We start from the raw sequence: 27,864 nt of genomic DNA on the forward strand, positions 1-27,864 counted from the left end.
AACTGCAAGATTAATGCAGTAGAGTCTGTCATTCTTGTGGATAACACTGTAATTGACTACTTCGCAGTCCCTCCGTTATGCTGCAAAAACTTCGAGGTAGAAACTGCCTTACTCTGCTTACCTAGAGGCTAACATATTTGGTACTCAACTAATGTGGAAATTGAGGCACAGGCAGAGCTAGGAGGCTGGCTTTTTTCCTGCGCCGACCTAAGGCGAATTATATTAGTAGCACTGTCCCTCAGAGTCAAGTTGGACACACTTTAAAGTAAGGTGGCATAACTTTAACTTTTGAGGGCAATTATATTAGTGAGTCTGCTCGTCACCCCAAAATAGTGTCTCACCAGAGGAAAAGATAATACTTTACGCGTGCACGCACACACATAAACACACCCTCCTTACGAGGGACGAAAGGCTATCGATGCATTAGGGTATACACGCTTCAAGGGACAGGCTGCAGAGAAGGCCCACCCGACCACTGAACCGGTGTCGGTGCACTGCACAGGGTCCGCACCCCTCTTACATCTTCAGCTCCTAAGAGTCTGCAGCTCCGGGTATACCAGGATCCTCGAGAAAAGGGGTAAAGACTGAGGCCACCGAGGAAGTGGAGAATTTGGTTACAATTGAAACGAGGCGTCCTGTCTCCCACAGATTTTGCTGTGCTCTGGGCACAAGTCTTTCGTTTCACACGTCCTTACGCGGCTCTAGAACGCCTCCCAGACGGCGCCGGCACCCGGGCCCGGACTGCCCCGGCGCCGCCTTCTACGCCGCAGCTGTGCGCGTGCGCACTGGTGCGGCCCGTGCAGCCCGGCCGGCTCCTTTCAGCTGACTCCGGGTTCCCGCGAGGCGCCGCTCCTTCCGCTTCCTCGCTAGGCGGCCTGGACTGAGGTTTCGGAGCTGCGGGGCGGGAGGCCGTGTGTCATCTTCCTCCGGTTCCGGCGCAGGCCTAGTCGTTTCGGGCCAGGGCCCAGGACGCGCCCCATGGCAGGGCAGCGGGTGGAGGTCGATGGCGGGATCATGGAAGGGGTGAGTGCGGAGGGGGCCGGAGGCGTAGCGGTGTGGGTGCATCCCCTAGGCTGGGGAGGGGAGTTTTCACGTCTGATTTCTTAGGAATCGTCTCCCCAAATCCCTGCCCTTGCAGGGTGGCCAAATCCTGAGAGTCTCTACGGCCCTGAGTTGTCTCCTGGGCCTGCCTTTGCGGGTGCAGAAGATCCGGGCGGGCCGCAGCATTCCAGGACTGAGGTAAGTCCTGGTGGCTGCCACCGAGTTTGGGGATCTGGGGGCTGGGCCACTGGGCTGGGGGATGGGAGTGTGGGCCGCAGGATTGGGGCAGGTCGCTTCAGGGTCGGGACTCCCAGCCGTGGAGCCGAGAATGTCCCGCCGTAGGTTTGGGCAGTCTTGCGGCGGGTGTGGGATGGGGTATATAGGAGTGTGTCTGTGTGTGTGTGTGTTGGAGGGAGAGATAGGGGTGTGTGTGTGTGTTGGAGGGAGAGTTAGGTGTGTGTGTGTGTGTGTTGGAGGGAGAGGTAGGTGTGTGTGTGTGGGGGGGGGAGGGAGAGGTAGGGGTGTGTGTGTGTGTGTGTGTGTGTGTGTGTGTGTGTGTGTGTGTGTGTAGGGTGGGAGGGGGATGCTCGGGCCTCTTTTCCTCCTCCCCGAACCCTGTATCTTTAGCAGTAGCCTGGGTGGTGTGGTTTTGAGAGCCTCAAGGGACGACTTTAGAAATAGGCCCACCCTTTCTCTATTTGGCTAGTCTCTTTAGTTGTGAACTGAAGAGCTATCTTTTAAAATATTTTTCCACTTTATCGAGCTTCCAAGTATCCAGAGAGCACATATAAGCGGCAAGATAGATGGGGCACAAGTGCTTGTGAAGCCAGAGGAAACCCCACTTTTTAACCAGTGCATTCTGTACTGCCTCACAGTTTAGAATCATACAACAGGAAAGGATCCTGACATGTGTTACTCAGCTTTCATTCATGCCTCCAGAAAGCTGTGAATATGGTCAGAATTATCTACTGTGGAGAGAAAAACACCTTGACACTTGACCTTGTTTCTTCGGTCTGGGAAGCTGTACATACCGCTAGCTAAATTTCAGATATATGCACCATTTAGAAGAGGACCAGGTTGAAGCCAAAGTGATTTTTTTGTATTGATTCTGTATGTATTCCATTTTAATAAATTAGCCTTTATCCACCATCAGTTTCGAAATTATTAAAAGGCAATTAATTGATGTATGTCAGTGTTAATTCCCTTTGTCATAGCAGTCATTTGCAGCAATCCAGTTCACCAGTAGGGGAATCCAATGCATTAAGGCTGTGGTAGGTGCTGTATCAGTTTGCTAAGGCTGCCATAACAATATAGCACACACTGGGTGTCTTAAACAGAAGAAATTTATTTTGTCACAGTTCTGGAGGCTGGAAGTCCGAAGATTAAGATCCTGGCAGGGTTGGTTTCCTTTGAAGGCCATAAGAGGAGGATCTGTGCCAGGCCTGTCTCCTTGCCCTTCACATGGTGGTCCTTCACCGTGTGCTTGGTGTCTCTGTATGTCCTAATCTCTTCTTACAAGGACACTAGTCAGATTGTATTAGGGCCCATATTAATGGCCTTATTTTAACTTAATTCTCTTTAAAGGCCCTATTTTTAAATACAGTCTCATTCTGAGATACTGAAGGTTAGGGTTTCAGCATATGAATCTTGGGGGAACACAATTCAGCCCATACAGTACCGTAGATTATTCAGTGAAGTGCAGGTGACACTGGTAGCTCTTAGGTAGCTTTGTTTTTCTCTTTTGCATCTTCTAATTTGCAACAATACATCCTGTGTATGTGATTCTAGCCAAAATAACTGGTCTCGAAGGGACCCTTAAAATGATGTTTACTAGCAGGTTGTCTAGGTGCAGAAAAACCCAAAAAAGAAGCTGATGCCAAAGATGTGGCACTTACTGTAGTTAGACCTTGCTGTTTTCTTGCCATTGCAGTTTTGTAAATGTGTCATAAAATGTGGGGATATAGGCAGTCAGAGTGCACACGTTTTGATGCAGTATTATGACCTGAAGGCCTCAACATTTATCTGGACTGGAAATGGTTCGAGATTTATGTGATGGGCAACTGGAGGGGGCAGAAATCGGCTCAACAGAAATAACCTTTACACCAGAGAAGATCAAGGGTGGAATCCACACAGCAGATACCAAGACAGCAGGGTATGTATCACTTATATTTCACTTAAGTATGGGTTTTGGACTTACCTCCAGGTTTTACCACTTTCTGGGCAAGTTGTTTAACTTCTTTGAACTTATTTCCCTACTTTCATAATAGAGAAATTTAATGTATAATATTAGAGGCAATATGTGTAAAGTTGTGGGTACTTGTTTATTAATTGTAGCTATTGTTGTATCTGGAATTTTTTCATGTGTAGTAGGGTATACAATATTTGTTTCTTTTTATTATTTAGAAATTGGGCTGGGGGCAGCACCTGTAGCTCAATGGAGTAGGGCCCTGGCCCCATATGCTGGAGGTGGCGGGTTCAAACCCAGCCCCAGCCAAAAACCACAAAATAAAATAAAATAAAGGCAGCAGAATAAAACACTGAAAAAAGAAAGAAAAAAAGAAATTGGGCCAGACACAGCAGCTCAAGTCTGTAATTCCAGCATTTTGGGAGGCCGAGGCAGGAGGATTATATGAGGAATTTTGAAATTACTTTATAGTCAGCATATTAATTCAAACATTATCCTGTCCAAAAAAGGGGAAAAAAATCATAGTTACATTTGTTTAAAAATGAATTAAGGGCGGTGCCTGTGGCTCAGAGGAGAAGGGTGCCAGCCCCATATGCCAGAAGTGGCAGGTTCAAACCCAGCCCCAGCCAAAACTGGAAAAAAAAAAAAAAGAATTAAACTAGAATCGTGGAATTTTGAAACTACAAAAAGAAACATGTATTCTTTTTTTTTATTTTTTTTTTATTTATTGTTGGGGATTCATTGAGGGTACAATAAGCCAGGTTACACTGATTGCAATTGTTAGGTAAAGTCCCTCTTGCAATCATGTCTTGCCCCCATAAAGTGTGACACACACCAAGGCCCCACCCACCTCCCTCCTTCCCTCTTTCTGTTTCCCCCCATAATCGTAATTGTCATTAATTGTCCTCATATCAAAATTGAGTACATAGGATTCATGCTTCTCCATTCTTGTGATGCTCTACTAAAAACATGTATTCTTTATTTTTTTATTTTTTGCAGTTTTTGGCCAGGGCCGAGTTTGAACCCACCAACTCCGATATATGGGTCCGGCACCCTAATCCTGAGCCACAGGCGCTGCCCAGAAACATGTATTCTGACCCTTCCTCCACTTTGTGAATGAGGAAGTCAAGACCCCTAGTCTTACATGCTTTACCCAAGATTATCAGGTTGGGATAAGAACAGGTGTTAGAATCTAGACCTTTTGGTTCCTACTCCACTAGAATGATAGAATAGGAGCTTAAAGTTGATATTCCAATTTCATTCTGGAGATTAAAACAAGCAGAATTCTAGCAAGAAAATACATCTTACTTGGTTTTTATTATACTTATTCATTTTTATTCCTAATTGTGATTACAGTACCATGCATTTACTTAGTCTGTCTTTGCAATTCCTTATTCCTAAAATTGAGATTTTTCTATATTAATATTAGAATCTGATTTTTTTTTTTTTTTTTTTTTTTTTGTAGTTTTTGGCCAGGGCTGGGTTTGAACCTACCACCTCTGGCATATGGGGCTGGTGCCCTACTCCTTTGAGCCACAGGCACCACTCTTGATTTTTTTTATTTTTTATAGAAATAGTGTCTTACTTTATCTCCCTTGGTAGGGTGCTGTGGCATCACACAGCTCACAGCAACCTCCAACTCCTGGGCTTATACGATTCTCTTGCCTTAGCCTCCCAAGTAGCTGGGACTACAGGCTCCCGCCACAACGCCTGGCTATTTTTTTGTTGCAGTTCAGCCGGGGCTGGGTTTGAACCCGCCACCCTTGGTATATGGGGCCGGCGCCCTACTCAGTGAGCCACAGGCGCTGCCCTAGAATCTGATTTTAATAAGAAATTTTGAAAATTTGCTCCTAGGCTCAACTCCTTGAGAACAGAGATTATATTGCATACATTTTTCTCTTACAATGCCAAACATGTTATGGTCAATAAATAGTTATTGAATTAATAAAGTTCATTATCAGTAATAGTGGCTTTTTAGTTAACTACATATACATCATTGTGGTAAGCAAATTAAATGTAAAGATGTATCTTTTGGTTGGCAGAGGCTGTGTTAAATTCCTTTTCAAACTGCAATCTATTTAGGAATATGATTGCTTTCTCTTACCTATGGAAAAGAAGGAAGATAACAGCTCATTTAGAAAAAAAAGACCAAATTTTCCTTTATAAAATTCTTCATGTTACATGACTATTTCTCATAATTTCTCAGATTATTTGACCAAACAGAGGCAAGTAAAGCAAGGATTATTTCCCTACAACCTTTCCATGTGAAATATTCAGTATCAGTCTTTGTGTAATAAAATATTCTATTATATCATAAATTTCACAATAGTAGGAACTATATCTTGATACTTGGAACAGGTAGCTAGTCAGATATAAACAACTGAATATTTCTATAGGCTCAGTGCCTGTAGCTCAGTGGTTAAGGTGCCGGCCACATATACCGGGGTTGGTGGGTTCAAACCCGGCCCTGACCTGCCAAATAACAATGACAACTACAACAACAACAATAACCAGGCATTGTGGTAGGCGCCTGTAGTCCCAGCTACTTGGGAGGCTGAGGCAAGAGAATTGCTTAAGCCCAAGAGTTTGAGGTTGCTGTGAGCTATGACGCCATGGTACTCTATCCAAGGCTACATAGTGAGACTCTGTCTCCAAAAAAAAAGAGTATTTCTGCACCTTTACTATTTTGAATGCATTTTCATAAACTGCTACTAGTTTTTTATTTTATTTTTTTATTTTCGTAGAGACAGAGTCTCACCTTATCACCCTCGGTAGAGTGCCGTGGCGTCACACAGCTCACAGCAACCTCCAAATCCTTGGGCCTAGGCAATTCTCCTGACGCAGCCTCCCAAGTAGCTGGGACCACAGGCGCCTGCCACAACGCCTGGCTATTTTTTTTGTTGCAGTTTAGCCAGGGCTGGGTTTGAACCCGCCACCCTCGGCATATGGAGCTGGCGCCCTACCCGCTGAGCCACCGGCACCGCCCTAGTTTTTTATTTTTTGTAGAGACGAGATCTTGCTATGTTATCCAGGTTCATCTTGAACTCATCGCTCAAGCATTCCTCCCATGTTGGCCTCCCAAAGTGCTGATACTACGGCCATAAACTGCTGCCCCTAGCCATCTGTCTTTGAAATTCGAGATTTTACCATTCAGATTTTTTTTGTGTGTGTGTGTGGTTTTTGGCCAGGGCTGGGTTTGAGCCTGCCACCTCTGGCATATGGGACCGGCGCCCTACTCCTTGAGCCACAGGCGCCGCCCACCATTCAGATATTTAAGTGTTTTTTAACTTTAAACTCTAGGACATGTACCTGCCTTCTCAGTTGTCTATGCTTCAGTTAGTAGTGATGAGCAAATAATACAGCTTTTGGGGGACTTTGAAAAGAAAATAAAGCTAAGCCTGTTTTGCCTTCTCCTTAGGAGCGTGTGCCTCTTAATGCAGGTCTCAATGCCCTGTGTTCTCTTTGCTGCTTCTCCATCAGAACTTCGTTTGAAAGGTGGAACTAATGCTGAAATGGCACCACAGGTCGATTACACAGTAATGGTAAGGCCTTTTAGTGTAGACAAACTGAGATCTCATGTATTCTTCTTTTTCTTTTTTTTTTTTTTTTGAGACACAGTCTCAATTTGTCACCCTCTGTAGAGTGCTGTGGCATAACGGCTCACAGCAACCTCCAACTCTTAGGCTTAAGCGGTTCTCCTGCCTCAGCCTCCTGAGTAGCTGGGACTACAGGTGCCTGCCACAACACCCGGCTATTTATTTTGTTGTTGTAGTTTGGCCAGGGCTGGGTTCGAACTCGCCACCCTGGGTATATTGGGCTGGCGCCCTACCCACTGAGCCACAAGCGCCACCCCTTGTGTAATCTTCTGAATCTCCATTCTCTATTTAAATGTATCTTGAGTGTTTCCGTATACATTCCTGTTTGTTTCTTCACAGTGTCCAGTTCGATTGAAGGAAAAGATGAGGGATTATACTTACTTTAACTTTTTAATTTCATCTTAGAGCAGTGTTCATAGCAAGTTCTTTAAAACCTCAAGTATAATTATTATATAAATTATATTAGTTTTATAGAAGGTTTTTTATTTTTGTTGCCCTGGGTAGAGTACCATGGCATCATAGCTCACAGCAACCTTGAATTCTGGGGCTCAAGTGATTCTCTTGCCTCAGTTTTTCTTTTTTTCTTCTTCTTTTTTTTTGAGACAGAGCCTCAAGCTGTCATCCTGGGTGGAGTGCTGTGGCATCACAGCTCACAGAAACCTCCAACTCCTGGGCTCAAGCCATTCTCCTGCCTCAGCCTCCCAAGTAGCTGGGACTATAGGCACCTGCCACAATGCCCGGCTATTTTTTGGTCGCAGCCTTCGTTGTTGTTTGGTGGGCCTGGCCTGGATTTGACCCTGCCAGCTCAGGTGTACGTGGCTGGCGCCTTAGCCACTTGAACCACAGGCACCGAGCCAGTTTTTCTGTTTTTTTTTTTTTTTTTTTTTTGTAGAGACAGAGTCTCACTTTATGGCCTCGGTAGAGTGCCGTGGCCTCACACAGCTCACAGCAACCTCCAACTCCTGGGCTTAAGCGATTCTCTTGCCTCAGCCTCCCGAGTAGCTGGGACTACAGGCGCCCGCCACAACGCCCAGCTATTTTTTGGTTGCAGTTTGGCCGGGGCCGGGTTTGAACCCGCCACCCTCGGTATATGGGGCCGGCGCCTTACAGACTGAGCCACAGGCGCCGCCCAGTTTTTCTGTTTTTAATAGAGACGTGCTAAGGTTACAGGGATGAGCTACCGTGCCCGGCCTATAGGTTTTTTAAATACATGCAGGAATTATGATTTGGAGGAAAACTCGAACATTTTAAAAACGATGTAACTCTAATTAAGTTCATCTTTTCTTTTTTTTTGCACTTTTGGCCGGGGCTGGGCTTGAACCTGCCACCTGTGGGATATGGGGCCGGAGCCCTACTCCTTGAGCCACAGGCACCACCCTGTTTATTGTTTTTATTGATTCATTGAGACAAAGTCTTGCTCTGTCAGCCAGACTAGGATATAGTGGTGTGATCATGGCTCGCTGCAGCCTTGATTTCCTGGGCTTAAGAGAACTTCTTGCCTCATTCTCCTAACCTAGGATTATAGTTGTGCATGCTAATGAAATTCACCTTTTTTTTTTTTTTTAAGAGACAGAGTCTCACTTTATTGCTCTTAGTAGAGGGCTGTGGCATCACACAGTAACCTCCAACTCCTGGGCTTAGGTGATTTTCTTGCCTCAGCCTCCTGAGTAGCTGGGTCTACAGGTGCCTACTACAATGCCTAGCTATTTTTTTGTTGTTGTTGTTGCACTTTGGCTGGGGCCGGGTTTGAACCCGCCACCCTTGATATATGGGGCCAGTGCACTACCCATTGAGCCACAGGTGCTGCCCAAATTCACTCTTTTTAATGTACAATTTTGTGATTTTTTTTTTCCATGTAGAAAGTTTTTTTAGTTTTTTGCTTGGTTGGTTATTTTGGTAGAGATGGAATCTATGTTGCCCACTCTGGTCTTGAACTCCTGGCCTCAAGCAATCCTCTTGCCTCAGCCTCCCAAAGTGCTAGGACTACAGGCGTGACGGAGTTCCATGATTTTTGACAAACGTACAGTTGTAAACTCACTACCATAATCAAGATATAGAATAGTTCTGTTACTGTAAAAAAATTCCTTCATACTTCAGTCTTGCTCTCACAACTGTGATAACTACTGATATGTTTTCTCTCATACTTTTGCCATTTTTTCAGAAAGTCCTATAAAGGTGTAATACTGTATGTAGCTTTGAGTATGTTTTTTTGTTTTTTGGTTTTTTTGCTTACCGTAATAAATGCGAGATTCATCCATGTTGCTCGTATTAGCAATAAAAGCTTCTAACTAGTATCCTGTTATATGGATGTACCAGTCTCTATCCATTTATCTACTGAAGGATTCTTTGGATGTTTCCAGTTTAGGGTAATTATGAATAAAGTCACTGTTCACATTTATGTACAAGTTTTTCTATGAACATACATTTTCTTTTCTCTTGGGTAAATACTTAGGAGTGGATTGCTAAGTTGTTATAGCAAGTGGGTGTCTAACTATGAGAAACTACCAAATTTTTTTGGCATCCAAAGTGGCTATATCATTTTACATTTTCATCAGCACTATATTAGAAGTTCCAACTTTTCTGCATCTTACCTTCACTTAATATTCTTAGGTTTTTATTTTCTAAAGATTTCTGCCCTTCATTTTTAGTAAACAGAAGTTTAATCACATACATACCTCCTGTATTACATGGAAAATAACCCAGAGGAATGAGCACATATTTCTAGTAGATGTTGAAGAGATTCTTTAGACTTCAAGTTTAAATATCATCTTTTCTCAGAAATATTTCTGTTCTAATAGGCAGTGTTTTTTAACCTTTTTTATCTCACAACACACCTGAACCTATAGTTAAACTTCCATGACACACTTAAATTATGTTGATCAAAAAAAAGAGTAAAGAGGTTCAGCGTCTGTAGCTCAAGTGGCTAAGGTGCCAGCCACGTATACCAGAGCTGGTGGGTTCGAATCCAGCCTGGGCCCGCCAAAGAACAATGACAACTACAACCAAAAAATAGCCAGGCACCTGTAGTCCCAGCTACTTGGGAGGCTGAGGCTAGAGAATTGCTTAAGCCCAGGAGTTTGAGGTTGCTATGAGCTGTGATGCCACAGCATTCTACCCAGGGCGACAGCTTGAGGCTCTGTTTCAAAAAAGAAAAGAAAAGAATATATGAATATATTTAACTGTGCTTTGAACGTCTTTCGAAAATAATTTAATTAATGATCTTTAAAAATTTTCACTACATACCTAAGATCTTCTCAGGGCACACTGTTCGAAAATTACTGTATTACATGGTATAATCTTTTAAAGTCACTTTTATGGGATGTACAAGTCTGATGAAAATTAATCTCTCTTGGGCAGTGCCTGTGGCTCAGTGAGTAGGGTTCAAACTGGGCCCTGGCCAAACTGCAACAAAAAATAGCCGGGCGTTGTGGTGGGCGCCTGTGGTCCCAGCTACTTGGAAGGCTGAGGCAAGAGAATTGCCTAAGCCCAAGAGCCAGAGATTGCTGTGAGCTGTGACACCATGGAACTCTACTGAGGGTGACAAAGTGGGACTCTGTCTCTGAAAAAATAAAAAATAAAGAAAATTCATCTCTCTTTATATAGTAATTTCACTTTAAGGAAACTACCCTAATTAAATATCACAAAATGCAGCAAAAGATAAATATTAAAGATATCTGAGCACAGCATTATATTCTGTAATTATCATTACATAATAAATGAAAACTTGGAGAATGGTTAAGTAAATTATGTTACAATGCCATGCAATCATTCAGATATTTTTTAGCAATACTTTTATGATATCAGGAAAATGCTTATGTTTGTAATGTTAAATAGGAAAAATAAAAAAATTTTTATGTACAGTGAGATTTCAATTACTGTATATAAAAACATTGAAAAGACAGGATGAAATGCTGTTCACCAGTATTCCCCAGTTTCTTACAGTGTTCTGTGTTGAGATGGGTTAGGTCTCCTTGGGAAATACTGGCTTCTGGAGTAAAATAGCCACTGAGATGATGTTTCCTGAATTCTGAATTTTTTGTTGTTGTTGGGTATACTTATAAATCCATGATTACATTAAATGTTTAAATTTAGCTACACATCAGTTTTTCATTTGAAAATGAAACTAGTCTGGGCAGTGCCTGTGCTCAGTGGGTAGGACCTCGGCCCCATATATCAACGGTGGTGGGTTCGAACCCAGCACCGGCCAAACTGCAACAAAAAAATAGCCGGGCGTTCTGGCGGATGCCTGTAGTCCCAGCTGCTCATGAGGCTGAGGCAAGAGAATCACCTAAGCCCAGGAGTTGGAGGTTGCTATGAGCTGTGACGCCACGGCACTCTGTCTCTTAAAAAAAAAAAAAAAAGAAAGAAAGAAAATGGAACTAGTCTATATATTTTATGTCACTGTTTAACTATAATGCCTAATTCCTAGGTCAGCAGAGCACTTTTATTTAGTAAATAATATTTGTTGTTGAATTGGTGACTATTAGTGGCTAACATAGTGGTGAACTGATCTTTCAGGTTTTCAAGCCAATTGTTGAAAAATTTGGTTTCCGGTTTAATTGTGACATTAAAATGAGGTAAGTTGCCTATTTTCTTAGCCCTTTTGATTCATTACATGTGCTAAAAACTGGTGGGAAAGATAGACCTTAGAGAAGTGTCATTCTGGAATATAATTCTTGTAGAAAATAATTGTACTTTATGGCTTAAAAACAATAAGCAGAGGCATGGGGGCTTAAAAACATTACACGTGATATTCATTTGTTTCTTAGGGAAATGTTTTTCAGGGAATTTTCACATTGCATCAGCTTCATTATTAATGTTCCATGCCTCAGCACAAGTTAAATGTTCATTGTGTGCAGACAGCTGGACTAGGCACTATGGAGTTAGGAAGAGTCTTTACATCTTTTGTATTAACCTGGATAGAGGTGGAGAACATTCTCCTTGGTGAAGTATGGAAAGAATGGAAAAGAAAGTATCCAGTGTACTCAGTACTAACATGAAGCCAGTAGACAAATTACTACACCTTACACGAGAGAAAAACTCAATTTAATTCAATTTGTGGGAGATCTGTGTGCTCCCACCGAATGTGCACCATGTAGGGTAGATGGGATACCTCTTGGGTGCGGGACACAACTACAACAGGGACCTTACCTGACAAACGCAAACGTTGTAACCTAATCATTTGTACCCTCACATAATCTGAAACTTGAAAAAAATAAAAAAGGCAATTGCTGCCAGCAATAGCAAAACAAAGCAAACAAAAAGATTCTCTTCCACAAAGTGATCAAATTATTTTCCTGAGAAACACATTGGGCATGCGAGTTGTTTCTCTTTAAGCCTGCATAATAACAAAGACAAAATTCTTGGCATGGCATTTAAGTGCTTTGCAGACTTACTCTGACATCCTTTTAGCTTCATCATCCCTTCCCTTCTTTCGACATACCATGTATTCTAACTACATACAGGTTAGTAATTGCTTGCTGTTCCTTTGGACTTTGTCTTTGTTCAAGTTATTTTTTTCCTGCTATCCAGAAAATTAGAAATCTTACGATTTTTCCCCAAGTGAAACTTGTCATTTCTTCTGTGTATGTACCTCCACCAGAGTTCATGTTCCCACCTGTGTACCGTCTTCCTGCCAGCCTGACTTGTGTTCTAGTGGCTAATGTGTGGGATCATCCCCTCCCACATGGTGAGCTCCTGGAGGAAAGGAGCACTGTTGTTCTTAGTACCTGCTATAGAGCAAGTGAAATAAATAAATGAGTTCAAATTTTATTAGTGTTCAGCTACTTAAATATTCATGTATTTATTTGAGCACCTACCATATACCAGACGTTATTTTAGATACAGGAGAATAGCAGGAACAAAAGAAATAGATTTGGCTATCAAGGAACCTATATTCTAAAACAGGACTATCAGATAGAACTTTCTGCACTGAGGGCAGTATTCCCTGTCTGTGCTGTTCAATATGGTAGTTACTGGCCAAATGTGACTATTGAGCACTTGAAATGAGGCTAGTGCAGGGCAGTGCCTGTGGCTCAAAGGGGTAGGGTGCCGGCCCCATATGCTGGAGGTGGCAGGTTCAAACCCAGCCCCAGCCAGAAACTGCAAAAAAAAAAAAAGAAATGAGGCTAGTGCAGCAAGAGAGCTGATGTTTAAAATTATTTATATAGACAGAGGGTCTTGCTCTGTTGCCCAAGCAGGAGCACAGTGGCACGATCATAGCTCACTGCAGCCTTGAATTCCTGGGCTCCTGGCGAACCTCCTCCTTCATCTTCCCAAGTAGCTAGGACTACGGGCACATGCCACCATGCCTGGCTAATTTTTAAATTTTTTGTAAAGTCCGGGTTTTGTTATGTTGCCCAGGCTAGCCTCAAGTGATCCTCCAGCCTCATCTTCTTGAAGTACTGGGATTATAGGTATGAGCCCCCATGGCTGGCTTAGATTTTTAAATTTTCTTTAATTTTAATAGTTGTGCCTAGCTTATAGCACAGACCTAAAATATTTAGAGTTTTAGATCTTTTCCGTGAATTACATGTTTGAATATCATTCACATGTCACTTTATTGTAATGATGAGGTTTATTTTGTCATGCAATCAGTTTATGTGGCCATTTGTTATATTTTTCATAGGGGGTATTACCCGAAAGGTGGTGGTGAAGTGATTGTCCGAATGTCACCAGTTAAACAATTGAACCCAATAAATTTAACTGACCGTGGCACTGTGACTAAGATATATGGAAGAGCTTTTGTTGCTGGTGTTTTGCCATTTAAAGTAAGTTGTTTAGATATTCTTAGAAGTATATGTATGTCTTGATAAGCATTATGTCATCTAAATTTTGAAATTCTTTTTTTTTTTTGAGACAGAGTCTAACTTTGTCACCCCCGGTAGAGTGCCCTGGTGTCAGCTCACAGCAACCTCTAACTCTTGGGCTCAAGTGATTCTCTTGTCTCAGCCTCCTAAGTAGCTGGGACTACAGGTGCCCACCACAATGCCTAGCTGTTTTTAGAGATGGGGTCTTGCTCTAGCTCAGGCGATCTACCTACCTTGGCCTCCCAAAGCGCTGGGATTACAGGCCTGAGCCACTGTGCCTGGCTAAATTTTGAAAAACCTTAATATTATTATTATGTGTAAAATTTTTCTTAAAAATTAGTGCTCTCTCCTTTAAAAATCAAGTTATTAAATGCATGTAAAAGTTATTTTATGTGTCTTTGAGGGCTTGAAAACAATTTTTCAAATAATTAGTGATTATTTTATTTTTCTGTCTTGTCAAAATAGGTAGCAAAAGATATGGCAGCGGCAGCTGTTAGATGCATCAGAAAGGAAATCAGGGATTTGTATGTTAACATTCAGCCTGTTCAAGAACCTAAAGACCAAGCATATGGCAATGGAAATGGAATAATGTGAGATTAATACTTTTTCCTAGACATTGCGTGAGAGCCCTGAAATAATTATCCCATTTAATTAAAAGATTTATAGTTCTTTTGCTTAAATTTATAGTTTTAAGAAGTTTAGATTAATCTTTTTAAGAGCTTTCATACCTAAAACAGCAGTATAATGAATTAAGAATTATTTTGAATTTTTTCTATAGATGGGTTGTCTTTTATTACATTGTAAGATCCCTTTTGCTTAAATGTCTAAGCTAATCAGATGTTAGGCTTTAAAGCTGATCATATAAGAAACATTTCCAGTTGCTTAAATACTTCAAGTGTGAAATCAACTTACAAATAAATATTGTATATGGCAAAAATCTCTTTAAAACTGGTATAGAACTATTACTTTACTCCAATATGGAATTACAGATTTAAGTGTTATAAAAATTATTAAATTGTTTTTTTGAAGTATAAAATTAGCATTTGTGGATATTTAAATTTCAAATCTTATTCAGAATTTCTGTTAAAGGGTTTAATAGGATTGTTCTGCTTATAATAATATCTAAAAGCTATAGAACAAAACCAAAGTCCTTGCATAAGGACCTTTTTACTTACGATATCTTTAAATACTTTATGGTCTGTATGCCTGTGAAATGGTACCACTTAGTGCTGATGATATGATCACTGGTGGGGGAATAGCATGGAGGGGATGAGGCAGGAAGGCATTTCTTACCACTAGATTAGAATCTGGTGGGACTTCTGGTTCAGTGTTGAAGGATACTAATGGCCTGATTAACACCGCTGGAAAATTTTAATCATGCTGCTTTCTCTGTACGAAGAATTTCACTTTTGCAATGTACTGGCCTGATTTAGGGGTTCTGCCTATTTAACAGTCACTGTTTTCCTGTGTTGTGTTTGTATGTAATTTTAGAATATTTATAGCATAAGTAGTAATAATTCCTTTTTTTTATAGAATCATTGCTGAGACATCCACTGGCTGTTTGTTTGCTGGGTCATCACTTGGTAAACGAGGTATAGATAAATGAAAAGGAACTGTAGTTCCTATGCTATTACAAAGTTCTTTCATCTGTCAGGATTGAAATGTTACAGAATGATAGGTAACAAGTTTAAAAGGACATAGTTAACTGATTCTGTTTTATTTTATTTTATTTTTTTGTCTGTCTCACTTTGTTGCCCTTAGTGGAGTGGTGTGGTGTCACAGCTCACAGCAACCTCCTGGGCTCAAGTGATCTCTTGCCTCAGCCTCCCAAGTAGCAGGGGCTACAGGCGGCCGCTGCAACGCCTGGCTATTTTTAGAGGCAAGGTCTCCTTCTGGCTCAGGCTGTGAGCTCAGGCAATCCACCCTCCTGAGCCTCCCAAGTGCTGGAATTACAGGCATGAGCCACCACGCCCCACCTCTATCAACATTTTTTTCTCTTTTTTTTTTTGGTTTTTGGCCAGGGCTAGGTTTGAACCCGCCACCTCTGGCATATGGGACCAGCGCCCTACTCCTTGAGCCACAGGCGCCGCCCTTTTTCTCATTTTTTTAAACTTTATTTAAATTAATATGAGGGTACAATATTTAGGTTACATTGTTCTCATTTTTCTCAGTTTTTCATATGAAACAACTTACACATTGAAGTTGCATTTGTACAACACGCTCCCCAAATGCACATAGTATTTATTTTTGTTCTCACAGTGGTAGGGAGAATAGCGGAGAGAGCAACAGACTTGGCTGAGACGGATGGACTCCTGTTGGTGTCTTCCCTTGTTTCTTGTCAGGTGCATTAGTTGAACTGAGATGTTATCAGCAAATGCAAAGATGACTTGAGCCCTTCTCTCTTAATCTAGTTTGTCTATATATTAAGGATTCCAGATTCTGACCAGACCTTGAATCCTAATGCCTGAGAATTGTCACAGAAGCAATGCTGGGTGGTTGTCAGTGCTACCATGTTTGGTAGAGGCAGGAATTTGTAACTCTTCATGCTTTTGTCATTGTCTTAGTTACTAAGACTGTTTTGATATTAGTTTCTTTATCTGGTGAGTAAGAGTATTAGCCTGGAGAATCTTTAAAATCCCTAGCTGTAACATTTTTTACTTGTATATATATCTATATCTATATCTATCTATCTGTTTATACATACATACATATATATATATATACTGAAAGGTGTGGTTTTGTTTTGTCTAAGCGAATCTTGCTGTTTATTTTATTTTACTTGTTGTACTATACTGCACTGTACTTTATCTTATTTTACAGGGTCTTGCTTTGTCACCTAGGCTAGAATACAGTGGTACACTTAGAGTTCACTGTTGGGCCAGGCGTGGTGGCTCACATATGTAATCCTTGCGCTCTGGGAGGCCAAAGTGGGTGGATTGCTTGAGCTTACCGAGTTTGAGACCAACCTGAGCAAGAGCAAGACCCCATCTCTAAAAAGATAGCTGGGTGTTGTGGCCAGCACCTGTAGTCCCAGCTACTTGAGAGGCTGAGGTAAAAGGATAGCTTGAGCCCAAGAGTTTGAGGTTGCTGTGAGCTATGATGCCATGGCATTCTACTGAGGGCAAAAGTAGAGACTCTGTCTTAAAAAAAAAAAAAAATCATAGTTGTCTGCAACCTTAAACTCCTGAGCTCAAGCAATTCTCCCACCTTAGCCGCCCATAGCTGGAACTATAAGGCATGTGCCACCATACCAGCTTGCTGTTTTAAATTGTGGCAGTGGATCATAATAGCACTACCAATAACTACAGGCCCACATGAGAGAAAAACAGTTAAATTCGGGAAGTGGGGAGAGGGTAGAAGGAAGGGGGCTCAATGAGTTCCCATCTGTCAGGAATAGGGGGTATATAGCACACTTCCTGAGTGAAGGAGTCATGTACAACTCAGACTTTGGACTTTACCTTACAAATGCAAATGATGTGACCTGGTTGTATGCACCCTCAAAACCCATAATGAAAAACAACAATAATAGCACTCAACCGAGAGTAGAAGACCTAAATTTTAGTCATGTGTTTACTATTACCTTGCGTAGTGACTCTGGGCTTTCCTTACCTAAAAAAAATGAAATTGGACCATGACCTACATATAAAGATCCCTTTCAACTTCAGAATGTGGGCAGCGCCTGTGGTTCAGTGGGTAGGACCCCAGCCCCATATACTGAGGGTGGCGGGTTCAAACCTGGCCCCGGCCAGCTGAAACAACAATGAGAATGGCAACAAAAAATAGCCGGGTGTTGTGGCGGGCACCTGTAGTCCCAGCTGCTCGGGAGCCTAAGGCAAGAGAATCATTAAGCCCAAGAGTTAGAGGTTGCCGTGAGTTGTGACACTACAGCACTCTACTGAAGGCGACAAAGTGAGGCTGCGTCTCAAGAAAAAAAAAAAAAAGGACAGAATGTATTTTTTCTTTCATTATTGAATATCCGTGTATTTTTAAATTACTTTTATTTTCAGTCAGTTATGTTCTTTACTATGGGAACAAAATAATTTGCTAAAATGAATTAAGCCTCTGGTTAATCAATCCCTTTTGTGTGGAAATTGTCTCACTTAATGTAAATACCTTCCTTCCCTCATTCAGGGTATGTTGTGATTCATGGCATTTCTAGGATGTCCTAAAATAAGTTTTTGAGAACTTTTTTTTTGGAGACCTTTTTAATACTAACAAGCAAAATTCTCATACTTTCTTCATTCTGTTCAATTGCCACAGACTGCTAGTAATGGCCGATGATTGCGTAGATTCATTCATACCGCTGTTCACTATTAAAGGGGCGAGGTAGGGAAGAATGTGAATGGCTCTGAGGAATACTTTCTCACAAGGCAGGAAACTTTAGTGTGCCTGCTGTTCTTTGGTACAGCAAAGCCAGGCATTCTTTCTTTAACCTTCATATCCTCTGTGCTACTTTTAGCTGCTTTTCAAGGACTCAGTGAAGTCCTTCATGCTCTTTGAAACCTTCTCAAATTATTCTAGAAATTATCTTTCCCTTTACTGACTCTTGATATATGCCATAGAATTTAGCACTGAAATATCCTCAAATGCTCTTAATACGTAAGGGTTTTTTTTTTTTTTTTTTTTTTTTTTTGAGGCAGGGTCTCACTTTCTCGTCCTTAGTAGACTGCTGTGGCATTACAGCTCACAGCAACCTCAGACTCTAGGGCTCAAGTGATTCTCTTGCCTCAGCCTCCCAAGTAGCTGGGACTACAGGTGCCCAACACAATGCCTGGCTGTTTTTAGAGATGAAGTCTCACTCTTTTTTTTTTTTTTTTGTAGAGACAGAGTCTCACTGTACCGTCCTCAGGTAGAGTGCCGTGGCGTCACACGGCTCACAGCAACCTCCAACTCTTGGGCTTACGCGATTCTCTTGCCTCAGCCTCCCGAGCAGGTGGGACTACAGGCGCCCGCCACAACGCCCGGCTATTGAAGTCTCACTCTTGCTCAGGCTGGTCTCAAACTCATGAGCTCAGGCAGTCCACCTGCCTCAGTCTTCCAGAGTGCTAGGATTACAGGCATGAGCCACAGTGCCCGGCCTGAGAATTTTTTTAATGTCTCCTTAGCAAAGGAACCGATTTGTTCCTTAGCCTTGTATGTACATAGTGGGTGCTCAGTACTAAGGTTGACCATCCCTAATCCAAAAATCTGAAATCTGAAATGCTTCAAAATCTGAAACATTTTGAGCACCCCCCAACATGATGTCATGATTGTACATTCCATGCAATTTGAACCCGTAGCTGGCGGGTTCAAATCCAGCCCAGACTTGCCAAACAGCAATGACAAGTACAACCAAAAAATAGCTGGGTGTTGTGGCAGGTGCCAGTAGTCCCAGCTACTTGGGAGGCTGAGACAGGAGAATTGCTTAAGCCTGAGAGTTTGAGGTTGCTGTGAGCTGTGATGCCACGGCATTCTGCCCAGGGCAACAGCTTGAGACTCTGTCTCAAAAAAAAAAAAAAAAATTAACATAAACTTCGTCTTAGGTGCAAAATTATGTAAAATATTGTATAAAATTACCTTCAGGTTACCTATATAAGGTATATATAAAACAAAGGGGGCTGGACGCAGTTGCTTTTGCCTATAATGCTAGTACTCTGGGAGGCTGAGGTAGGTGGATTACCTGAGCTCATGGGTTGAAGACCAGCCTGAGCAGAATAAGACTCTGTCTCTAAAAATAGCCGAGCATGTGGCAAGTGCCTGTAGTCCCAGCTACTTGGGAGGCTAAGGCAAGAGAATCACTTGAGCCCAAGAGTCTGAGGTTGCTGTGAGCTGTGATGCCATGGCACTCTACCAAGGGTTACAAAGTGAGACTCTCAAAAAATAAGTAAATAAATACATAAATGAATGAATGAATGAATTTCATGTTTAAACTTGGGTCCTATCCCCAAAGTATTTGATTATGTACATGCAAATATTTCAAAGTCCAAAAAAATTCCAAAGTCTGAAACAATTCTGGTTCCAGGCATTTCAGATAAGGGATACTTAATCTGTATTATTATTAATAGCTTTTTATGTGTTGGTCTTGTTAATAGGTGCATTATAAAAATATTATCTCTAATTTCTGTAACAACTTTGCAATGTACTTAGCATCTTCATCTGCATCTAGAAGATACGGTAGAGCCTAAGGAGATTACCTGAAGTAATCTTCTCTCCTAAGAGAAGTCAAGATGCATACAACATATTCTAAACCATTTATCCAGGCGTGTAAATACTTGGTCAGTTGATGGTGATGTAGGAGAGTAAGAGTGTAAATTTATTACACTATATTATTATAACTGCTATAGGGAAAAATATTAATAGTTAAAATTCTGAAATGTTCACTGTTTGGAAAATTTTATTAAGATATGCATATAATTAGATAAATTTGCAAATATGAAGTAGAAACAAAATTAAGCACATTCTGATTATTTTGAAGACATCTTTGCTGGGTATGCTTTCTCATGCCCATGATCCTAGGGTTTTGGGAGGCCAAGGTGGGAGGATTGCTTTAGGTCAGGAGTTCAAAGCCAGCCTTCAAAGAGTAAGACCAAGACCCTGTCTCTACAAAAAAACAGAAAAGTTAGCCAGATGTGGTGGTATGTCTGTAATCCCTGCTACTCAGGAGGCTGAGGCAGGAGGATTGCTCAAGTCCAGGAGTTTGAGATTGCAGTGAGTTATGATGACGCCACTACACTCAAGCTGGGGCAACAGAGCAAGACCCTGCCTCAAAAAAACTCAACCTTTATATTTGTAAACAAGGATTTTTTAGAGTGGATACCTTAGAAGAATGCTGTGATATTTCACTCTGTCTAATAGACTATTTGCTATTCAGTCTTGTACCAAAGATTTTGGTTATATGTGCAGAGGCAGGAATTAGGGCAAGGGGGCATATATATTATATTCAAAATAAGATAGTACCTGTTCAAGTCTTGAAGGGAATAAAATGCTAACTTACTTGATCTGAGAATGTTATATGTATGCTGTCCTTTAGGTAAACAATTTTCTGACTTAAATCCTAATTTTGATAGAATTGCCTGCAGACTACCTTTAGTAACATGTATAAATCACAAGTGTTAAATTTTGAAATCGAGATATAGCATTTGAAGGTAATATACCCTGGCTTTATAATTAGCATGTTTTTAACCGAGGGCCAAAGCCTATATTTTCCTACATTAGTGCTTTTAAAGATCTCAAATATTTGTAAATGCAAAGCTCTCAGAAGATTAAATAACTTAAACGTCTATTCTGAAAGGTGTATTATGTTTCAGAGGTTTAAAAAATATTTACCATTGCTAACGGATATATCAATCAAATTTTTTGCCTCTTAGTAATTAAATTCTTTTTTTTTTAAATACTATGCTTATCTTTTAAGGTGTAAATGCAGACAAGGTTGGAATTGAAGCTGCTGAAATGCTACTAGCAAATCTTAGACATGGCGGGACTGTGGATGAGTATCTGCAAGATCAGGTGATATCACTTTAGGATAAAAATCTTACAGATTTAGATATATGATAACTAGATTGAATATCAATTTTAATCATTGACTTTCAGCCACTGATTAGCAAGTCCTACTTTAGTCATTTAAAAAATTCTTTTGTGGGCGGCGCCTGTGGCTCAGTGAGTAGGGCGCCGGCCCCATATGCCGAGGGTGGCGGGTTCAAACCCAGCCCCGGCCAAATTGCAACCAAAAAATAGCCGGGCGTTGTGGCGGGCGCCTGTAGTCCCAGCTGCTCGGGAGGCTGAGGCAAGAGAATCGCGTAAGCCCAAGAGTTAGAGGTTGCTGTAAGCTGTGTGGTTCCACGGCACTCTACCTGAGGGTGGTATGTGAGACTCTGTCTCTACCAAAAAAAAAATAAAATAAAAAAAAAAAAAAATTCTTTTGTAATTTATATTCTCAAAATTTTAGTCTTTATCCTACTTGTCTATAGCATGTAATCTCATTCCTTCTTGAAATACTTTCTTCAATTGATTTCTAAAATACTGTTACCTTCCTATTTCAATGGTCATACTTTCTATTCTGCTTTGCGAGTTTATTGTTGTCATTTTCAACTTCTCAACTTCTACATTTTGATGAGCTTCTAAGGCTCAGACTGATGCCTTTTTCTTTATCTACAGCCACTCCCTCCGACAAAATTACATTTTGTCAAAAGAGAGTGGAATAACTTGTCATTAAATATACCAGTTTGCAGGGATAGTTGGTCTAATTATGTATTATATATATGTGTATATAAAAATATATGTGTAATATAAAGTACAGATACATAACAGGTAAAAGTTATATATGATAGCTTTCAACTCCATATTTTATTTGTATTAATAAATATTAAGTTTAAAAATTCTGTGGGCGGTGCCTGTGGCTCAGTGAGTAAGGTGCCGGCCCCATATACCAAGGGTGGTGGGTTCAAACCCGGCCCCAGCCAAACTGCAATAAAAAAAAAGCTGGGCATTGTGGTAGGCGCCTATAGTCCCAGCTACTTGGAAGGCTGAGGCAAGAGAATCGCCTAAGCCCAGGTGCTAGAGGTTGCTATGAGCTATGACGCCATGGCACTCTGCTGAGGGCAACAAAGTGAGACTCTGTCTCTAAAAAAAGAAATAAATAAAAATTCTGTGTTGAGGCGGTGCCCATAGCTCAGTGGTTAGAGCGCCTGCCACATACACCAAGGCTGGCAGGTTCGAACCCAGCCTGGGTTAGTTAAACAGCAATGACAATTGCAACCAAAAAATAACTGGGCATTGTGGTGGGTGCCCAATTACTTGGGAGGCTGAGGCAAGAGAATTGCTTAAGCCCAAGAGTTAGAGGTGGTTGTGAGTTGTGACGCCATAGCACTCTACCAAGGTTGTCATAGTGAGATTCTGTCTCAAAAAAAAAAAAAATTCTGTGTTGAGAACCACAACCAAGCATTTCTGGGTCATATCACAGACTTGGGGTAACACAGGTTTCTGTCATCTTTTAAGAACTTCTGAAAACTTAAAGATAGAAAAATTCTTTGTTAGGAATTTTGATTTCTAGTAGTATTTTTATTATGGGTAGCAGTGGTATTGTAACTTCAAATATTAGTAAATTTGTGTGAGATTTTTCTTATTTTTTTTAAATAGCTGATTATTTTCATGGCATTAGCCAATGGAGTTTCCAGAATAAAAACAGGACCAGTTACACTCCATACACAAACAGCTATACATTTTGCTGAACAACTAGCAAAGGTGAGTATTCCATCAGAAAGAATAATTGATTTTTATTGTGGCAAATTTGGGGTGTAAATAACAAAACATCCTGTTAGATTTTAGTGAACAGCAAAATTAATGTGATCATAATTGTTATCACTTATAGAGTACATCCTGTGTATGGCAGACACAGCTAGCACAACAATTAATCTAAATCATCTTACTCTGCATAACCATAGTAGGTGGTTATTTATTATTATTGCCATTTTACATAAGAGTAAGTGAGACAGAGAGATTAATTTTTTTTTTTTTTTTTTTTTGTAGAGACAGAGTCTTACTTTATGGCCCTCGGTAGAGTACCATGGCATCACACAGCTCATAGCAACTTCCAACTCCTGGGCTCAAGCGATTCTCTTGCCTCAGCCTCCCGAGTAGCTGGGACTACAGGCGCCCGCCATAATGCCCAGCTATTTTTTGGTTGCAGTTCAGCCGGGGCCGGGTTTGAACCCACCACCCTCCGTATATGGGGCCTTACCGACTGAGCCACAGGTGCCGCCTGAGATTAATTTTTTAAAAGCCACATAATTTCTTAGTGGTAGAGATGGGCTTTGAGCAAACCTGGGAAAGCATACTTCACAGAGTGTGTTATAACCTGTGTAGTACTGCCTTACAGAGTAAATAAGATGTTTTGTTATTTACTGTGTTATCCAGTCACAAGAGATTCATAGTTGGCTATAAAAATAAATGTTTATGTAAAATTTAAAATATTTCATTTTATTCTGTTGGTAGAATATTTGCTGAAATTCTGATATTTACCAGTCCTCTGAAAATTAGAAGAGTAGATTTATAGTTTTTAATGTAGAAGGATTTATTGTATCAGCTTATATTAGTAATTTCCTATAGGATTCGTAATTTATAGAAAATGATCAATAAGTGTGTGTGTGTCTGTATATATTTATAAAACATATATTTTAGTTTGTTTTTGTTGTTGTTTTGAGACAGAGTCTAAAGCTGTTGCCCTGGATAGAGTGCCTGGCATCATAGCTCACAGCAACCTCCAACTCTTGGGCTCAAGTGATCTTTTTATCTTAGTTTTTCTATATTTAGTAGAGATAGGGTCTCACTTTTGCTCAGGCTGGTCTCAAACTTGGGAGCTCAAGTAGTCCACCTGCCTTGGGCTCCCAGAGTGTTAGGATTACAGGCATGAGCCACTGTGCCCAGCCAATAAGTATATTTTATCATGAAACTAATATAATTTCTTACAGAAAATTTAGAAAATAGAGGGGGAAACCTGCCTGTAATTCCTGCTTGCCAGTAAAACCACTATTGACATTTAGGTATTTTCCTTTCCCCTAAATTATTTCTATTTGCATTTCTCACTGTTGACTCCTGCGGCTTAATTTCTTGACTTTTTCAGTGACATGTAGCATATTTCTATTTTGTTATATTTTATAAAGTGATAAAAAATTTATGACTCAGAATTTTATGAGGGAAGGTACTAATTTTAAACATTTGTTTAAGTATAACAAGAGTGCAAGACACAAAGCCCCTGTTGCCCTGCTCTTGTTTGTATGAATCTTAATAATATGTGCTAATTTTTGGCTATTAGAAAGTATGGATAGGTTTGGGTTAAATTGTAGGAAAAGGCTGATGAAATTGAAGGCTCAGGCTGATCTCAAATTCCTCAGCTCAAGCTATCCACCCAAGTTGGCCTGCAGAGTGCTGGGCTTACAGACATGAGCCGCATCCAGTGTTTAGCTAGTTTCTTAAGGCTCCTTCTAGCCATAGATATTTGTACTTAGGTTTATACAGTGTATAGGCTAGGAAAGAGTTCCATAATTGCTACTTGTGCTTTGCATTTATAGATGCTTGTAATTTGAAAAATATATATACTCCTATATGTATAATGAAATAATTCGGTTATCTAGCTCAGAATTCAGTGTTTATTCATTCAGCAATAATTTTAAATGTCCACTATGTGTCAGTACTGTCACATAATACTGAAAGTGAAAGAATTTGTAAACATTACTGTTCAAGAAAGCCCCAGAGGAATGGTTTTCTAATTGTATTTCAGAGAATCCTAAGATTTTAGGCATACTTGAAATCCCTTTCCCACAGACTCTGTCAACCTACATAGTTGATTTGATTTGGGCTGTGTTACCTAGCCTGCTCTTAAACTCCTGGAATCAAGTGATCCTCCTGCCTCGGCCTCCTGGGTAGCTGCTATAACAGTTTTGCCACTGTGCCTGATTAGTTGTTTTGATTTTATTTCAGTTTTTTTTTTTTTTGTAGAGACAGAGTTTCACTTTATGGCCCTCGGTAGAGTGCCGTGGCATCACACAGCTCACAGCAACCTCAAACTCCTGGGCTTAAGCGATTCTCTTGCCTCAGCCTCCCGAGTAGCTGGGACTACAGGCGCCCGCCACAACACCGGTTATTTTTTTGTTGCAGTTCGACTGGGGCCGGGTTTGAACCCGCCACCCTCAGTATATGGGGCCGGCGCCTTACCGACTGAGCCACAGGTGCCGCCCTTATTTCAGTTTTGTTAAAACAAATCACATTTGCTGTCAAAATAATTATGTTCCCAAAATACGGTGATAGAGAGCATGTATTTCAAAGCCAACTTTAGTTAATAAGTGATGTTAAATCTAATAAAGGTGAAGGAAGATATGAATCACCACTACCACCCCTCCTCCCCACCTGCTTTCTCTCAAACTAGGTCTTTTTTTTTGAGACTGAGTCCCACTATGTCACCCTCAGTAGAGGCTATGGCATCACAGCTCACAGCAACCTCTAACTCTTTGTCTTAAGCGATTTTCTTGCCTCAGCCTCCCAAACAACTGGGACTACAGGTGCCTGCCACAATGCCCGGATATTTTTTTGTTGCAGTTGTCACTGTTGTTCAGATGGCCCAGGCTGGGTTCGAACCCTCCAGCCTTGGTGTATGTGGCTGGTGCTGTAACCTCTGTGCTACTGGCACTGAGCCTGAACTAGGTCTTTTTGAGTAATATATTTAGGGAATTAGCAAGAAGAATTTAGGAAATTAAAAGATAATTTGGTACTTGACAAGATAAAAGTACAAATGTTTTAGTTCCATGTTTTAGAAAAATAGGGAGTGGGGTGTGGAGCTACATTATAATGAGCAGTTTGAGATTTCAAAATTAATACTTGCCCAGGCTGGGTGGCGCCTGTGGCTCAAGGAGTAGGGCACCGGTCCCATATGCTGGAAGTGGCGGGTTCAAACCCAGCCCCGGCCAAAAACCACCAAAAAAAAAAAATACTTTCCCAGGCTACATTCGTGGGGTTTCCGACTCAGTGGGTATGGAGGCATATGTATTCTAACAAAACTCTATAGGTATATGCCGCACCCCCGGCATCTAGCCGGGGTGAAGTGGCGCTGTCCGCATTATAAAATGCGTGAGTAGGTGGTATGTGCTCCCCGGAGCGAAACCCCCAGCACCCCTGGTTTGCGACAGCAGCGCATAAGTTGCCTAGCATGCCTTTGTTTGAACGTAATGACTCACGAGGTGCGGCATAAAAGCCTAAAAAACCTTTGCTCTGAAACCTGTCTGTTCAGTTGAATGCTTGCTTGTCTTGAGAAACTAAGAATAAACATAATGACTTACTGATCCACAATTAAACACAGCAAGAATGGCTGTGCTGAACTCAGTGGCTCCAAGAGAGCCTGCACAACAGCACGTCCCTACCATAAATGTCAGTGACTTGAAACAATGCAGGCACGGCAAACAAGATGTTCCAACATGACATACACTATCACCTCCTGCAGTAAAACTTTACTTAGAAAAACATCTTACTTCACTAATTGTTATATGTAACACAAATCAATAGAGTAGTTTAATGTTTAACAAACAATAAATCAAAATATAGTTACTAATTAGAGTAAAAATACATAGAAAATATATATAGAAGTAGTCAAGCATTATACATAAAAGAATATGTTCAGCTGTTTTTAAAAGAAATCATAAGAAACTGAGACCAATTACAGAACTAAGAGAAGTCACAAACCTTGACATTCCTAGATAGGGGGAAGCAACCAGGTGTTACTGATAAAACCACCTCCCTCCAGAGAGCAAAACCTTGAAAATATATAGTGCATGATAAACCACATATGGAGACACAAAAATAATTTACAAGCATAAGCAAAATAATGATTACATTGTTTAAACCCTGGGAAGAAAATGTATAAATACCAGACTTAAAAATCAGTAAAGTACAACTGTTTTCATCATCACTCGTGGTGTGTGGCAGTTTGTCATTTCATCCTGCGTCGACCTTTCAACCAACCTGTGTCGTTCACCCTGAACACCCTCGGACTGAGGCCCATCGACTGGCGGTCCGCGACAGCTATATATACTTTTGAACAAGAACCATGGTTCTAAAACAAAATATTTTGTCTCTAGGCTGTTGAATTTCTCATGAATCATTTGATCTTTTTGACTCTGTAGCTTCTTCAGTAAAATGAATTTGACATTTTTTCCCCTGCATACTTAGGTTGGGGTGCTAGGCTCTTTCCTTTATCTTTCTTCATATTACTTACATTCTACATACTCTTCTGATTTCAGGCTAAATTTACGGTGAAGAAATCAGAAGACGAAGAAGATGCCTCTAGAGACACTTACATTATTGAATGCCAAGGAATTGGGATGACAAATCCAAATCTATAGGGTATTCACCTCTTAAATGATACCTCAATGATGTATTGCACTAATTCATTTCATAAATACTGTAAAATGATGAATAGGAAGTAACTTATTAAAAGACCTGACTTAGGCGGCGCCTGTGGTTCAAGAAGTAGGGTGCCGGTCCCATATGCTGAAGGTGGCGGGTTCAAACCCAGCCCCGGCCAAAAATCACCAAAAAAAAAGACCTGACTTATATTTGGATATACATTTCCATGTTGTAGATGTGCTGAGAATGTGTGATCAAATTAATCTCACTTTGAATATCTCCTCAGATAAGGACAGTGAATTATGAGAGGTGGTGGATATGTGTGATAGCTGACTTCAGTATTAAAGTATTGAAATGAAATATC

At 40.8% G+C, this 27,864-nt stretch overlaps 1 protein-coding gene across 2 annotated transcripts; it reads left to right on the forward strand.

Annotated features, from left to right (window-relative positions):
- The first annotated feature begins 789 nt into the window (after positions 1-789).
- RTCA (RNA 3'-terminal phosphate cyclase) lies at positions 790-27,864 on the forward strand. 2 transcript variants are annotated; one of them, XM_053592102.1, is made up of 11 exons: positions 790-1,023; positions 1,139-1,239; positions 3,050-3,193; positions 6,645-6,768; positions 11,341-11,399; positions 13,451-13,592; positions 14,097-14,221; positions 15,165-15,223; positions 21,022-21,116; positions 22,746-22,850; positions 27,395-27,864. In XM_053592102.1, the coding sequence occupies exons 1-11, from the start codon at positions 979-981 to the stop codon at positions 27,494-27,496; spliced, it is 1,101 nt and encodes a 366-aa protein (XP_053448077.1). In that variant the 5' UTR covers positions 790-978; the 3' UTR covers positions 27,497-27,864. The 2 variants fall into 2 exon arrangements, with proteins under 2 accessions (XP_053448077.1, XP_053448079.1); XM_053592104.1 differs by lacking the exon at positions 790-1,023 and having other exon boundaries at positions 1,143-1,239; positions 2,972-3,193.

Source organism: Nycticebus coucang, chromosome 5, assembly GCF_027406575.1.
Source record: "Nycticebus coucang isolate mNycCou1 chromosome 5, mNycCou1.pri, whole genome shotgun sequence".
Lineage (NCBI taxonomy): Eukaryota > Metazoa > Chordata > Mammalia > Primates > Lorisidae > Nycticebus > Nycticebus coucang.

What these genes read in the sequence shown, in the direction of transcription:
- RTCA (XM_053592102.1), top strand. Translation starts at nt 979, where the DNA reads ATGGCAGGGCAGCGGGTGGAGGTCGATGGCGGGATCATGGAAGGG. An exon ending in ATGGCGGGATCATGGAAGGG is followed by an intron (nt 1,024 to 1,138) that starts GTGAGTGCGGAG and finishes CTGCCCTTGCAG; the next exon opens with GGTGGCCAAATCCTGAGAGT. An exon ending in AGGTCGATTACACAGTAATG is followed by an intron (nt 6,769 to 11,340) that starts GTAAGGCCTTTT and finishes CTGATCTTTCAG; the next exon opens with GTTTTCAAGCCAATTGTTGA.